This window comes from Nothobranchius furzeri, chromosome 2 (assembly GCF_043380555.1).
Source record: "Nothobranchius furzeri strain GRZ-AD chromosome 2, NfurGRZ-RIMD1, whole genome shotgun sequence".
NCBI lineage: Eukaryota > Metazoa > Chordata > Actinopteri > Cyprinodontiformes > Nothobranchiidae > Nothobranchius > Nothobranchius furzeri.
In genome coordinates, this window is record NC_091742.1 from 90,353,215 (window position 1) to 90,368,936 (window position 15,722).

Sequence of the window (15,722 nt, forward strand, 5' to 3'; positions counted from 1 at the left end):
AAGCCAGTGCAGGGATGCCAAGACAGGCGTGATGTGTTCCGATCTCCTGGTACCAGTCAGTAACCTGGCTGCCGCATTTTGGACCTTTTGTTGTTTCGCTATGGAGGCCTGCTTGATGCCTGCATAAAGCGAGTTACAGTAGTCCAGTCTGGTGGTAATGAAGGCGTGGATGACAGTTTCCAGATGTTTACGTGATCGCAGCGGCTTAATCCTAGCTATTCTCCTGAGATGGAAATTGCAGGATCTGATTGTTCCATTGACCTGGGTGTCCAGTGTGAGCTCAACATCCAACTTCACCCCCAGGTTGGTGACTACAGCCTTCTCAAAAGGCGCTAATGAAGGAGAGACAATCCCTTGGGCACATCTATGTTTGTATTTCGGGCAGCACAGGATAGTCTCAGTTTTATTTTGGTTGAAGAACAATCAATTTTGAGCTATCCATAACTTGACCTCCTCCAAGCAGTCCAAGAGTGGTTTAAAAGAACTTGAGTTATTGCCTGATACAGGTAAATAGATTTGGCAGTCATCCGCATACAGGTGAAACCTGACGTTGTGCCGACGAAACAAGTCACACAGCGGCAGCAGATAGAGGGAAATGAGGAGGTGCCAGGACTGATCCCTGAGGCACTCCACACTGCAAATCAGCAGTATCAGATGAACAGTCCCCCAGTCTTACACAAAAATTCCTCCCTGACAGGTAAGATTTTATCCACTGGAGTGCTAAGCCTGATATTCCAACCCAGTGCTCCAGTCGACCAATCAGGATATTGTGGTCTACGGTGTCAATTGCTGCAGTCAAGTCCAAGAGCACCAAAACCACAGCCACTGATGGCAGGATGAATGCAGCAGCTCATCAAAAAATACTGGAGGAGAATCTTCGCTCATCAGCCCAAGAGCTGCGCATCGGTCGCACTTGGATATTTCAACAAGACAATGGTCCAAAACACAAGGCCAAGTTGACCTAAAACTAGCTTCAGCAGAATAAACTGAAGGTTCTAGATGGCCATCTCAGTCGCCTGACCTCAATAGCATAGAACCATTGTGGGGAGAACTCAAACACACTGTTCATAACAGGCAGCCCATGAATTTACAGGAACTGGAGGATTTTTGCCAAGAAGAATGGACTGCTTTACCATTAGATTATGTACAGAACCTTCTCCACAAAAGACTCCAAGCTGTCATTAATCATAAAGGGGGCAATACACTGTATTAGGAACTGGGGTGTGTAAACTTATTGGCATAACTGTATTTACATTACTTTCCCCCCAAAAGAACACAAGTGTCCAGAGAATAGCCCACACATTCGGGGAGGGGGGTGTTGAGGACAAGGTTGCTTTCACAGGAAAGTAAAGTTTGATTTAAATAAATGAAATGCTTAAGTTCCTTTTAGAAATGTATTTATTTTTAATAATGCAAGTTACAGTAAATACTTACAGTTCTAAAGTATAGTCTCTACCACTTCACTGCTTTACCTCTTGTTTTGTTTTACTTACATTTTTGTGACTTTAAATAACAATTTAATATTCCAAGTGTTTACTGATTTTCTGGAAATGTATATGATAAAGATATGGGAAAATTTCTGTGGTCTGTGATTTGTATTTTTTTAATTAAGTAAAAACTCAGACTTCTGAGAAGACACTCTGAAACATTTGCTGCTCTTCCTACATAAACAACTGGAAATAAATGCTTTCTGCACAGTATATCAACTACATCCTCAAAATCTAGATAAAATAAAATATAATAAATGCAAGTGTTTTCATTCTCTTGTGTTACTGATGCTAGAATACTACCACACAAACTGTAGGCTGGATTTCACCAGTAAGGTTTAAAGTAGGGATGTACAATGTATCAGCATCAATATCAGTATCGGCCAATGCCAGTCATTTTTTAACATTGGTATCAGTCCGATAAATAAAACTGGGCCATGTTTGATAACCGATAGTTTTCCATCTTGTTTCCATTTATCTGTTTCAGAGGTTGATGGGGGTGATGTGTATTTGTTTGGTATGTGACATTGATTGTAATCTTCTCAGAAGAGTGTGTGTGTGTGTGTGTGTGTGTGTGTGTGCACATAATAACATAATTTAAGCTTTAAAATTTTTTTCATTCTATACAATCTGCTGATTTTAGAAGCATTAGCTAATGTCAGTATATATAAAAGTGATATTAATATCAGATATTGGTATCGGCTCAAAAATTTCATACCGGTACATCATTAGGCTAACGTTTAAAATTAAAATCAATTAGCTATCAACAGTTGCCGCCGGACTGGCCATTGTTCCTACTGCTGGGCTGAGATGAAATTTTGACCGATATACAACACTTATATTTCTCTTAAATATACATGATGTTCTGACCAGCCTACAAAACCAGTAAGCTACATCAGTGGCCCGATTAACACTGGGTTAAACACACCTCGGCTTGGCTTGAGTTTGGCAAAAAAGGCAGCGGCACAAGTTTGTTTCCGAACCTCGGATTTGTATAACACACGGTCTGTCCCTCGTTTATTTCCTTTGCTAACACAGATAATTAGAAACCTGCCCCTTTTGAAAATGACCCTTTAGCTGAACTAGTGTGTGAAGCTAGCTTAGCTCGGCAGCAGAGCTAAGTTAGCTGTTAGCTTAGCTAACGTGACTTATTTGGGTCTTCTGAGATGGGGAGAAAACACACCAGGAGTGGAGAAAGTAGAACTAGCTAAATAAAGTCACTCTTCGAGTGTCTCCAGGTGAGCAGAGAGGTTTTTAAGTGTTTCAGTGTAACATTACATTTCCAGACGTATAATAATTATGTAATCTGACTAATTTGTAAACTCTCATTTTTATATCCACTCCCATTGATTTGTATCAGTTTAAGCACAGTTTAAAATTATTAACTGAGATTAATCATGAGTGGTGCAAAACAGCTCTGCTTAACTTCAACCCTTGTTTTACTAATCTCTGATTGGTGTCTTAGATCAAAATAAACCTTGTTGGTGCAATCCAGCCTTAGACACCTGGACGAGGCTCGTTCTCTTTAGCCTGATTCTGGGATGTGTCTACATCCTGGTATTTTCCCTTTTCTGTGCAGGAACAGCAGCGGTAACACCAGTGAGCACGGCACGTTGACCCACAGCTGAGCGGAAATCACCAAACAGCGAGCGCTGGTGAGTAGCCACGGAGCGCAGCCCAACATGAAGCAAACTAAATTCCCTACAAATTTAAACAACAACACCCCCAATATGATCACCATGGTCCTAAAAGCCCTCCTCTTTGATTGGTCAGCCCGAGTTCCAACCCCGCCCACCTCCCCTGGTCGTGGACGAATCAGAATACAGAGCACAGAAAGGCTGCAGAAGATAACGGTGATCAAGCCCAGAACCATGAAACAGGCCACGATGATGTTGCCCTCGGAGTGCTTCATGACCAGGATCATCATTCCCAGTCCTGCGAAGCACAGCAGCCAAACGAGCATGACGCTGACATTCCTGATCAGGAGCCTGCCCGCCCGCCTCAGTCTCATGTAGGTGATGGGATGGACAACAGCCTGGTAGCGCTCCACGCAGATCAGAACAGGTAGGCTCATCTGGGCCGTCCAGGGAAAAGCGCTGATGAGAACGCTCCCAAACATCAGCCCAGGAAGGTGGACCACGATGTTGATGGCTGAAACAATGAATCCCAAAACTCCAATCAGCTCCATTACGGCCATGTTGTAGGTGTAGAAGTCAGAGTGGCTCATTCCTGCTGAGGAACGTTGCTGCTTCCAGCGTTGGTGACCCATGCAGAGGACATAGGTAGAGAGAGGGAGCTGGAGGATGAAATTGGTGACGGCATAGACGGTAAAAATGTGCACGCTAGTGGCAGAGCAGAAGCAAAAGCCCTCAGACAGAAACAGGCTGAAAAAATCAGGCTGAAGAGGAAAGGAGTCATTGGTGGATGGTGGACGTCCCTCAGACATCGTCTCTGAGAGGAAACCTGTGAGACGGTGAGAGGGAAAGGTGAACAACATAAAAGTCCAAATTCTTCAACCTTTAAAGTCTACCTGCCCTACTGAGCTCCAGAGGGGGCGGGGCTTTCTCACCTGTTCCACTAGAATCTTGTCTATAGAAGAATTTGAATTCCTAAGTCAAAGTGACATCAGTTGTCACACGGGTTTGTTCTCCACACTCGACCCATCTTCTGGGGAGCGGTGAGCTGCAGACACAGCTTCAACCCCCCCGATCAAAACCCCTAATATACCATAACAACCAACGATTTATACAGGAACATCATGAAGATGAACAAACTTTCACATCTCACTGTATACATAAAACCTTATTAGTGCTTAAAGCATTTATTCCGATGTGAAATTTACTGCAACAGGCTGTGATTCAGTTCACGATCACATGAGAGGACTAATCGCCAAAGCTCATCAAACCACCCGTGGCCTTAGAGCATCCAAATGGAGCATCAGCAGCAGGGCCTTCATCAGAAACATGAACCGCTGTAGATTGTTTTGTAGTTAGGGGAACCACGTGGAGACCCAAACTGCTAAACATCCACAGCTATAAACATCAGAGTGTGTGATATTAATGAATGGATAATAATGGGCTCACCACAGCAGAGCTTGGTTCCTGCGTTAACTTCTTCTCCTGGACCTTCCAGCTGACTGACTCTGGTGGTGTGTGTGTTAGACGGCTCAGTGCAGGTGGAGAACAGCAATCATCACTCTGTCAATCTGATTTATTCAGCATGTAAATTAGCTCATGGAAGACTATTAGAGCCACTGAAAATATCTGATTTAAAGAGCGGGTCAATTGAGCCTCGGAGTCCTTCTCCACCCACGTATCAATTTTAAAAAATGCAACATTAGTAGGCGTTGCCTGGAGGACCGAGAGGGCGGAGCAGCGGCAGTGACGAAGACGATGGCTAACTAGACGAAAATAGCTCCCTTCACTCTGAGCAGTTGATAGAAGTGGAGGACGTTTCTCCCCCTCCTTACAGACACTCGAGAAGAAAGGGACCAAGTCTATTTGGAGGAGACAAGCGGACCTGAGTCTTATTGTTTTGAGCTTGTGAGTTGCCTGAAACTCCCAGAACCGACCCAACAGAATCACCTCTGAAAGGTAAGTAGCCGTTAGCCATAGCATTGGATTAGCTGCAGGGTTTGTCTCCACGGCCCCAAAAAGCTAGTATTCAGCATGTTTTAGAGGTTTATCTGCTTCAGCACACCTGGTTTTAATCAGCAACAAATAGCTGAGCTGCTTAACAGCTAATCTAACCTGTTAAAGCAGGAAAATCCACTGAAACATGCTGGATAGCTCTCCGGTAGCCCTGGGCTCAAGGTACAGTCTGCTGCATATAAAGTTATGAAAATACCCCATGAGAAAATTATTCTGTAATGTGTTCAGCCCACTAAAACTGCCCTGATTTCTTTATTTATTTACTAATAACAGCTGCTCTCTCGGTTCTAGGTCCTCTGGTGTCTGCAGCTGGTCTCTGCTGGTGTCCTCAGGATCAGGAACTTCCAGAAGAATGTGCCTTTCAATGACTCTTTCCCCCTTATTTGTTATATTAATTAAATAAATCTCAATTTATATATGTCCTGTTTTTGTTCATGTCCATAAATACTTAAACATGCTTGAAATTAGAACGAGCTTTTAACAGTGAGGTGCTAGTTTAATTAATCACAATAGCTAGTTAAACATGCAACAAAAATGTGATATTCAATGTAATTTATAAATATCCATTAAAATATCAAAACTGGAATCTAAATGAGATATTTGGCAGCACAAAAAACTTGTCAAACACAATATTTATTATAATAATTGTAGGCAGACAGGAGACAGAGCTGATGGAGGTTCTCAGTCATCGAAGGAAGGCTGAAGGCTTTCCAGGAACAGGAGATGTGGTGTTGTCTCTTCTCTCTCTATTCTGCCAGATGAGCTGATAGGTTACAGGTGTGTGAGGACATCCTCATGCTGTCATAACCAGATGACAGGAGTTATCAGGTGATCAGCCAGGCTAATGAGATGCAGAAAGAAAACAAATTCAGGACAGTGTACAATAATATGTGGTGTTGCTCACCTTATGTGCTCTTATAGAATATTAATGTGTGCCTGCCTCATGGTGTAGTCCATATTTTGCTGAATGTCCTGCAATAATGCAGGTTATTAGTTAATTTACTTTTGATAGCAAAAACAAAATATTTAATGTAAAAGTTATTTTCCAGGAGAATCAGCTCACACGTCACCACCAAGTGTCACGGGCAGAATCAGTAGCCTTCGTCATGATGTAATCACATACTTATTTAATTGTTAATATCTTAAAAATTCTGAAATGTTTTAATTTTTTTTTTACCTTGAACAGTTCACTGAGCTTGCACTGTCACTGAGGTGGAAGCTGGAATCAACAGCAGACACCTCACACCTTGGTCTTTTCAGGGGGTCTGGACGCTCTGGGACCTTCTGGAAGATGAATTTTCATCATGGTCCCCGTGGGTCACCAGACACACTGCGGCTGTGAACTCCATTCTGGCTGGCTATGTAAAAACAAAGAAGCAGCACATTTATAAATGTTTAAAAGAGCATAAAATCACGTGTAAAAATAATCTGTAAAACAAATTAAAACTAGAAGGTGATAATAAAATGTTTACATAGAAGATTATTAAAAATAATTCACCTTTGCTACAGGGAAGGTTTCACATCAGCCTGGACAAGTACATTCATGCAGCTAAATCAGTCTGACAGCCAGTGTCTTGGGTAGATTTAGCCTGAAAAAAAAAATAGAAGCACATTGTTGTTGGAGTTTATAGTCAGATAATATACAAAAGAATCTCCTATATAGGCGCTTTATAACATTCCTAGTGTGTGATCGTTGTTATAACGTAAAAGTCAGTCACATATGATGTGGAGAGCCTGAAATGCGACCTCCTGAACAGAATTCCTCACAGAACCGGGTCACAAGCTGGATTTCACGCTGTAATGCTGTCAACAAGTGCTGCGTCAGTTAGTCACTGTTGCAGAATTGCCGACTGACTAGCTAAAGGAAGTGAACCACGTCTCTCAGACTTTGCATTTAGGTAGGGAATTGTCTTTAGAAGATGTTAAAACGTTTATTTAGCTGACTCACCTCAGACTGGAGCCCGCCGTGGTGGGGGAGCAGAGTCGGTGGGCTGCATCTAAATCGCGGAAGAGCCACGGTGGGCAGCCTCCCTCTTCAAACGGAGACGTGCAGAATCGCGGGTAAAATGCCCACAGAGTCACCGCAAGCATACTACATTACACCATCTCACCAATACTAAGACGATATGAACACTAAACCCGAACTACTTTCCCAATTACACTAACAGCCAAACACTAACTAAACTATAATATACAACAGCCAAGCTAACACTAAATAAGTATTTATAACACTAAAAGATATGCTAAAGACTAGGATATGCTAATGCTATACGCTAATGCTGAACTACCGCTGACCTCCTACACTCGCTTGCAAATCCAACTCCCACTCGCCACAGGGCGTGGCCGAGACGCTCGTTGCTTTTATAACTTTGGCACGGAGCTGCTACGTAGTACTCTACTGGTTTACGTAGTACTTTACTCTTTAGCCATTGGCTAAAATGTATTCAAAATGACTCAAATTCTATGTTTTCAGCTGAAGGTGGCGCATTACTGTGGTTTTTAGACAGAATTTTTAATTTTTAAAGAAAATGCACCAAAATGCTAAAATAAAGAATGCACACATTTAAAACACTATTAGACACTCATTTATACAGTTAATCAGCAAAAAAAAGTTAATTTAGACGTTACTTGCTCTTTAAAGGGACATTATGGAAGTTTGACGGCCAAAACATGTATAGAAATAATAAATGTCTTCTTCATACATTCTCCTGCAATGCCCTGGTCCTGTAGAATGAGCCCTGGCATTTTTACTGTGATTGCCTGTTTTTCTGTAAAATCACAGAAAAAGAGAGATGCTCGGGTCGAGCAGGCTGCTTCGTGCGCGTTCACGCTCAGGCATCGCCCGTAGCGTTTGCTATCCGTAGCTTTAGCAGCAGAGAGAGAGGCAGTGCCACTTTGTCGCTGTTGCTAACGCCTAGTGACAAAGCTAGCTACATTTCTGAGGACCCTTAGCTACTTTCTGTAGAACTTTCTTCTAGATATTTCCTGCAAATCAGCAACAAAATAGCCATTTTCGCTCTCAGCCGTTAATTGAACGTTGTTTCAGCTGTCATCAAGGATAAAAATGTTACAGATACAAAAGATGTCACTGGTGCTTTAGCTCACCTAGTAAGATGTCGGACTCTTGTGCAGAAGTCCTGGGTTTGATTCTGGATGTGAACATAGTTTATTTAGAGTTTCTGTTTTACATTAATGGTATTTTTTTTACAGTAAGATGCCCAAAGTTTTATTTGAGACTCGCCGAATGGCATTGAATTCACAGATAAAAAAGATGTGGGTTCAACTTTCATTTTGGAACAATTTTTCAAGCAAGGGAAGGGAATGATCTGAGCATGCAGGAGGACTGACCCATCATAAACCTTTGTCGGCTGTGCTGAAGAGAAAGGTACAGAACCAAATTATTTAATTAATTAGCTGTGTGTTCTCTTGTCCTCTGTCCTCCGGGCCACACACACACACACACACACACACACACACACACACAAGGGACTGTCTCAGCTGTTATTTTGGTTAAGGAGTGTGCACGTACAGCATGCACGCCTCGTGCACGAGCCTACTATTGAAGCTGCCATTACGCTTTTGGCCTGAGGGGGCAATCACAAGCATAAAAATTCAAAAGTCCGTAAAGTCCCTTTAAGATTAGAACTCTAATTTTTCAGATATCGAAGAAAAGACAACTTTTTTCCAGTGGCTCTAATTTTACTCCATAAGGAAATATTTATTTTATCTCAACTTATAGATTTTAAAACTATGTAGAGACTAATGATTAACTTGTTTTTATTGGTATGTATTCCTATTATTATTGCATACAGCAACAAAAACTTTACCACAAGCCAGAAATACAGGTACACTCTGTTCTCTTTTTTTATTATTATGATAAAAATAACTGATCTATTTCATAGAAATGTGACTAAGATGGCAGCAGCTCGTTTTAAACTCGTAGCATCAACCTTTTGATTATTTAGACTTGCGTCTTCTCCGAGTGTATGGTGGACATCGCTGTTGTCTGAAATCCATAGTGTTGAGTACGTCTCGTCGTTTGTCGCCCAATAGCATGCAGAGACAATTTGAAAGACAACCATAGAACCCCGTCCCCTTGACTGGACTGTCCCTTTGGGTTGTGGCTGGATCATGTAAGTATGCAGCCATCGTGGGTCAAACCAAACACTACGCACTAGAACAGCAGCACAGTTGGAGAAATATCAGTGTGTATAACAACAACAGCAATAATATTAATGTGTTTCCAGATTATTCATGACATGAGTATCACAGATTCTAACCCTACCCTTTTTAAAAAGGCTTGAGGATTTAATTAAAACAAATATAAAAATAAAGAAACAAAATTTTGGGGTAAGAAGAATATAATTGTTTTATTGATGTGGTCTGGTTTGCTTATTAGTTAGATACTTATGTATTAGCGAGTTATTGTGTAGCAGCGTGTATGTTGATGCTTACATGTGGAGTAAGTTGTGCTGATTGATGAGCAACAGCTCTGAACGGGACTCTGCTGAGTCGTTAAAGAACACAAAACAGCTGGAGTCATGAAGAACGACGTGAAACTCGTGAATCAGAAACCGCAAACTGCTTCTGCTGCGTATTAGGGTCACATTCATTCATTCATTCATTCATTCATTCATTCATTCATTCATTCCTTTGATTAAACAATGGCCTGTATTTGATATAGCGCCTTCTAGAGTCCTGGAACCCCTAAAGGCGCTTTACAACAGTCATTCACACATTCACACACACATTCACACACTGACAGTGATGAGCTACAATGTAGCCACAGCTGCCCTGGGGCGCACTGACAGAGGCGAGGCTGCCGAGCACAGGCGCCACCGGTCCCTCCGACCACCACCAGCAGGCAAGGTGGGTTAAGTGTCTTGCCCAAGGACACAACGACAGACTGAGTGGGTCTGGAACCTGCAACCTTCCGATTACGGGGCGAGCCCTTAACTCCTGTGTAGAGCCCTGCACGGGCCTGAAATCTGAGCCCCTGTCCGGCCCGGCCGAGGGGGTGGAGTCCCAGCCTAACCCGGTCCGAAAAGGTTTTTCAGGATTCTCTGGCCTGACCCGAGCCTGACTTTTTTTTTTTTTTACCTGTCATAATGTTTAAAGCCGGGCGTACACTGTGCGACTTTTTCACTTTTTTGAGCCGATTTTCCACTCGTGCGAGAATCCACGACATCGGGGTGAGTTTTGTGCTGAGAGTCGTGTAGTGTACAGGGGGTTACAAGAGGCGATTAACACCACGTGACCAGCTGCCGGTCAGCAGTCGTGAGCTCGCTCGGACTTCTGGCGTGTTTGATATTTTGCTCGTCCCTCGTGAGGGTATCGCACTGTTGAAGCGGCGCTGCGAGCAGCTGCGACCCAAAAAGTATCAGAACCGCTCACGGCGCATGCGCAATCCTGCATCAACACCGCTCGCCCGCCATTTCCCTAATAACACACGTTGTTCGTTTTTATTTCTACACGTTTTTTACTCACAAAGATTGTCCAGAAAGCGTGTTTGTCGTGTTCATGTCAAATTAAACTGATCACGAAACACAGATTTACTTTCTTTATTTCGTTTTCCTCATCCAACCCCCATAAATCCCTGTGTGTCCTCCAGCAGCACTCCCGAAGGACAACAGGCAAAACAAGACAAAAAAGTCTGACGTGTTGAGTAAAAACTGCTATTTTTAGCATATTTTTAGGGCCGACGTGTTGCTACCAGACGTACAGCGTGAGCAGTCAGGTCGCATCCGAGAACTGGGTCGTGCAGTGTGAGCACATGACTCGTGAGATCTGCCCTGCGAGGAAGTCGTACAGTTTGAGCTGAAGCTGAGTGCTGCGAGTGAAAAAGTCCCACAGTGTCCGCCCAGCTTAACAGGTGCCGGTGCGTGAGAAGCAGGCAGGTGCTGCTGCGTGTAAGTGTTTCCGTTTTTTTTTAAGAATTCGATTAAAAATAAAGGCGCCCGGCCCGGCCCGTGTCCGAGGTAATTACACAGTCGCTGGCCCGAAGCCCGGCCCTCAGGCCGTCGGGCCGGGCCGACCCTAGGGCTTCAGTGCAGGGCCCTGCTCCTGAGCCACCGTCGCCCCCACATTAAGCTGCAGCTCATTTGAATTATGTCAAACAGTACAGAAGGGTGAACTCTTCATGTAAATTATGAGCAAGATGAACACACACACACACACACACACACACACACACAAACCGCCTGGTGTATTTATTCTACTGTTGTCGCTAACACAGACAGGAACGCTACAGCCAAGCAGCAGAGACGTGGGATCAAACGCCAACCAGTTAAGGATGGTTTTGCTTGGAGTTTTCTTTCTGTTGACTAATTTTCTTCCAAATCATTATTAAAATTAAGTTAGAATTAATTGTCGGTCTTTTTCCAGCATTTAAAACATTTGTTTTTAGAATCAACATACTTCACTGAGTCAGATATACTCTCGCATGTATTAGAGAACAGAAATTTTTTGAACAAAACCTGCTTTTTGCACCAATTTCTGGTAGCTGGAGATTCTTAAAAGTGGAAATAGGTCAAATTTGACTTGGAGAAACGTGAAGTGGCCTGTATTTGATGTGGACCTTTCTAGGGTTACACAACGCCCCAAGGTGCTTTACAACACGCCAGTCATTCACCCATTCACACACACATTCACACGCTGGTGGTGATGAGCTACATCGTAGCCACAGCTGCCCTGGGATGGTCTCCATCTCTTCCTGTCTTCACTTTTCTGTTGAGCTTCTCTAATTTGACTTGTTTTACTTCTTCAGGTTTGAAGTCGCCATGTTGACCAACTCTTCTTCTACCTCTGACCAGCAGAGCTACATCTGCCCAAACAGAAAAATTACATCGTTAATCACAGTGGGAATTATTATAATGAAAACAATTCTGGTTCTTCCTCTCTCCTTATTCGTCCTCTACCTGGGTCATCGTCGATGGCGCCGGCAATGCTCCAATAGGACAACGAGCCACTCTGACATCTTTACTTACCACCTGGCTGTAAACGAGCAGTTCTGGGGCCTGGGGTCCATCTGCTTCCTTTACGGTTCATATTGTGGCAACACGGTGATAATGGTGTTGGGAATCTGTGCAACTTCCATGACCTTCTTTGGAGAGGTATTGTTCCACCTCCTGACCTGTGTGGAGCGGTACCTGGCTGTTGTTCACCCTGTCACCTACCTGACATTCAGAAGCTCTCGTGGGGTTTCCATCAGAAACATAAGCATTGGCTGTGCTTGGCTGCTGTGCGTCGGACTGCCAAGTTTCCAGATAGACGTAACTGGTGCCTCTGTCATCACCTCCGTGCTATTTTTTTTGGTGGTTGCCATCATAATCATTACCTATTGCACCGTCTCTGTTCTCCTTGTTCTGATTAATCCAGGACCAGGGGACAGAAGAAAGGAAAAGGGTGACCAAACCAAACTGAGAGCTTTCCACACCATTGCAGCCATAACGAGTGTGCTGTGGTTGTGGTTCGCGGGCCTCCTTGTTACTGCTGCTGTGGTAAAGTCCTCTGCGGTCAGTGAGAGTGCTGGTTGTGTGCTAGTAGCATGTGTAAGTTGGTTTAATCTGCCCACCAGTTTGGTTTCACCCCTGCTGTTTCTGCACAGAGCCAGAAAACTATCATGTGGCCATTCTAATCCAGGGTGAAGATGCGAAAAGTAAATGACAAAGTGTGTGTCCTTGTTTAGGAAGAAATAAGAAACGAATGTTTATATGGCGCGTCTAAAGATAAAATCACAACGTGCTTCACAAGAACAAAGAATGAATGTACAAAATTATTTCAAAAATGTTGCGATCAAAAAATGGGGAAAATTAATATTCTAATAATAAGAAAAGGTATTATGGGATCCCAAGAAAGACAGAATCAATAGAAATGACAGCATGAAGAGAAGGTAGTCAGGAAGAGTCAAAAGATTATGCCAAAGCCTGAACAGGTGACTTTCAGCTGCTTTTTAAAGGAGACCACTGAGTCCACTGATCTCAGGCTCAGGGGGAGAGAGTTCCAGAGTCTGGGGGCCACAGCAGCAGATGATCTGTCACCTTTGGTCTTTAGCCTGGTGCTGCACAACCAGTAGGCTTTGATCACTGGACCTCAGGGACCTGCTGGAGGTGTAGGGACTGAGAAGATCACCAATGTAAGATGGTGCTTGTCCATGTAAGGCACATTTGATATTGCTGTTTGATGTCATATATGATGCTGGTCCTCTCCACTGCCAGGAACAAAGCCATGAAAATAACCCGCTGCACTTCCGGAACAAAGTTGTTGGGACACACGTAAGCTTCATTTATAGGCAATTGCATTGCTACAGTTGTCACGGTGGGTGGAAGTTTCCTGACCCACATGAAAGAATCACACACGGAGACATGGGTAAGAAAGTACAAAAAAATGTTTATCATAAAAGAAACTAAAAGGGAAACTAAGGGCGCTGTTCCAAACGAGGCGGGGTGTAACTCCGGGTCTAAAAACAGAAGAGTAAACGGGGTGAGAACAGGAAACTGAGAACCAAGAAAATGACTAGATAGTGAAAATGGAGTGGTCTTAGGGTGCAGGGCTGATAATGGGCTGAAGGGGGAGGCAATCAGGTCTGTGCAGAGAGGTATCAGGTGGAGACGGGTAGTTGATGGTTGAGGATGATCCAGGGCGGGAAGACGGTGGAGAGCAGGCGGCCAGGGGGAGCCGAGTGACGTTGAGGTAAAATACACTTCAGGCAGGTGAGAACAGAGACGAAGATCCAGGGCAGATACTGTGGCAAACAGGGAAGGCTGAATAAGCACAAGTAGAAGTACACAGGTTCAGAACTAATCTGAATGGGGCAGGATGAGGCTAGAAGTTACCCAACGTGAGAGTATCAACAGGCGCTGAAGAGTGGAAACACCGCTCCTTAAATCCCCTGGCCATGCTGATGTAAATCAGCCCCAGCTGTGGCTCTCCGACACGCCCACCTGCAAGAACTTAGAGGAGCAAAAACAAGATGAGAAGCCAGCAGAACCCATGACAGCAGTAGTTTTATTCTGAAAATTACCGGGGCTATTACACTGAAACAGTGTGTGATTTCCTGTCTAGCCCTACGTTAACTGCGGGAATTTACGTGTCCCTTGAGCAGCTCGTGGCAAAAATAGAACCCGATCATATCTTCAGGACGCCGCGGCGTGCCGCTTCTGGGACGTGCATGGAAATTACCGCGTCACTCCAGGTTTGAAACAGTCCACAGACTATAATGGATCCTATTTGAAACAGTGGCGTTCCGTTGCTTTTCCGCACTGCTGATGCTTTCAGTGTAAAACCGGGGTGAGAGAAGGGGAGAGAGAGAAGGAAGAGGTGAGGGAGTGGGTTCACAAAAAAAACAACAACAAATGATTTACAAGCATCTGCTGCAGAAAGAGAGAAAATGGGGACACACAAAAAAACAACAAAACCTAACCATCGCTGCACCAACGACATGAGGATATATAAAAAGTATCATTTTTTTGCTGAGAAAAACACGGTAATAATTCATACTGCATTTAGTGCCAACCACAGCCACCACACAAGTGGTGTGTTAAAAATGCCCAAGTCCATCCTTGTGAGAGCACCATGTGAGCACCTATGTGCGTACACGGGCTTGTATATGTAAGGTTTCTCTATAGGAGTGTCTGATGGTGAGTGAGGGATCCACAGACCTGCTCCCAAAGATGTGCGGAAGATGGAGGAGTTCCAAGTCCTAGAGATCCATGCGTCTCCCAGGAGGGCAGGAACCCCAGGGAGACAGCCGCTGGAGAAGCCCCACCCCCTCCTGAAATGCACAGAGGGTTACCTACTGGGGTCACAACCAGCAGCCGCCAGAGCCCTGGGAGATAACAACGACAAGCCCCCAGGCCCGCCCGCAGCCGCCCATCCTCGAGCTGGCCGAGCTCGGAACACAGCGGCCCAGGACCAAAGGGGTGTTGCTGATGCTAAAGATTCCTCGTTGTTGTTTAAATGGTAAATGGCCTGTATTTGATATAGCGCCTTCTAGAGTCCTGGAACCCCCCAAGGTGCTTTACAAAACAATCAGTCATTCACCTATTCACACACACAATCACACACTGGTGGGGATGAGCTACGATGTAGCCACAGCTGCCCTGGGGCGCACTGACAGAGGCGAGGCTGCCGAGCACTGGCGCCACCTGTCCCTCCGACCACCACCAGCAGGCAACGTGGGTTAAGTGTCTTGCCCAAGGACACAACGACAGCGACAGACTGAGCGGGGCTCGAACCTGCAACCTTCCGATTGCGGGGCGAGCGTTTAACTCCTGTGCCACCGTCGCCCTGTTTAGATTTTAACCATTTACATTATTTTCACTTGATTAAAGTTTAGTTTGTATCTCTATGTAGCCTGAGTAAATAAAATATTCTGTGCAAATAAACATCCTTTGCTAACATTGTTAAGTGCTCTATTTATTTATTTATTTTATTTATTACTCATCCAGTCCTGGAATCACAACGAGTTCCTTTTCCTTCCGCCATCGATCATCAGATCTCCTGCAGCAAGGCTCCAACTGGAGCAAACAGAAGAGCTCACATCACTCCTATTCTAATGTCTCTTGTTGACTGTTGTGATCTGTTT

At 44.1% G+C, this 15,722-nt stretch overlaps 1 protein-coding gene and 2 long non-coding RNA genes across 3 annotated transcripts; 1 reads left to right on the top strand and 2 right to left on the bottom strand.

Annotated features, from left to right (window-relative positions):
* The first annotated feature begins 4,637 nt into the window (after nucleotides 1-4,637).
* On the top strand, nucleotides 4,638-5,555 carry LOC139066212 (uncharacterized). Its single transcript, XR_011519160.1, has 2 exons — nucleotides 4,638-5,080; nucleotides 5,429-5,555. It is a non-coding gene; the product is annotated as an uncharacterized lncRNA (long non-coding RNA).
* A 199-nt stretch (nucleotides 5,556-5,754) lies between these two features.
* Nucleotides 5,755-7,732, bottom strand: LOC139066197 (uncharacterized). The gene is made up of 3 exons (XR_011519141.1): nucleotides 6,636-7,732; nucleotides 6,315-6,495; nucleotides 5,755-5,978 (listed from the first exon to the last, which is right to left on the bottom strand). It is a non-coding gene; the product is annotated as an uncharacterized lncRNA (long non-coding RNA).
* A 5,310-nt stretch (nucleotides 7,733-13,042) lies between these two features.
* Nucleotides 13,043-14,130, bottom strand: LOC139066308 (uncharacterized). Its single transcript, XM_070548751.1, has 5 exons — nucleotides 14,127-14,130; nucleotides 13,972-14,079; nucleotides 13,574-13,880; nucleotides 13,301-13,468; nucleotides 13,043-13,121 (listed from the first exon to the last, which is right to left on the bottom strand). Exons 1-5 carry the CDS (start codon nucleotides 14,128-14,130, stop codon nucleotides 13,043-13,045), a joined length of 666 nt encoding a protein of 221 aa, XP_070404852.1.
* Between the last annotated feature and the right edge of the window lie 1,592 nt (nucleotides 14,131-15,722).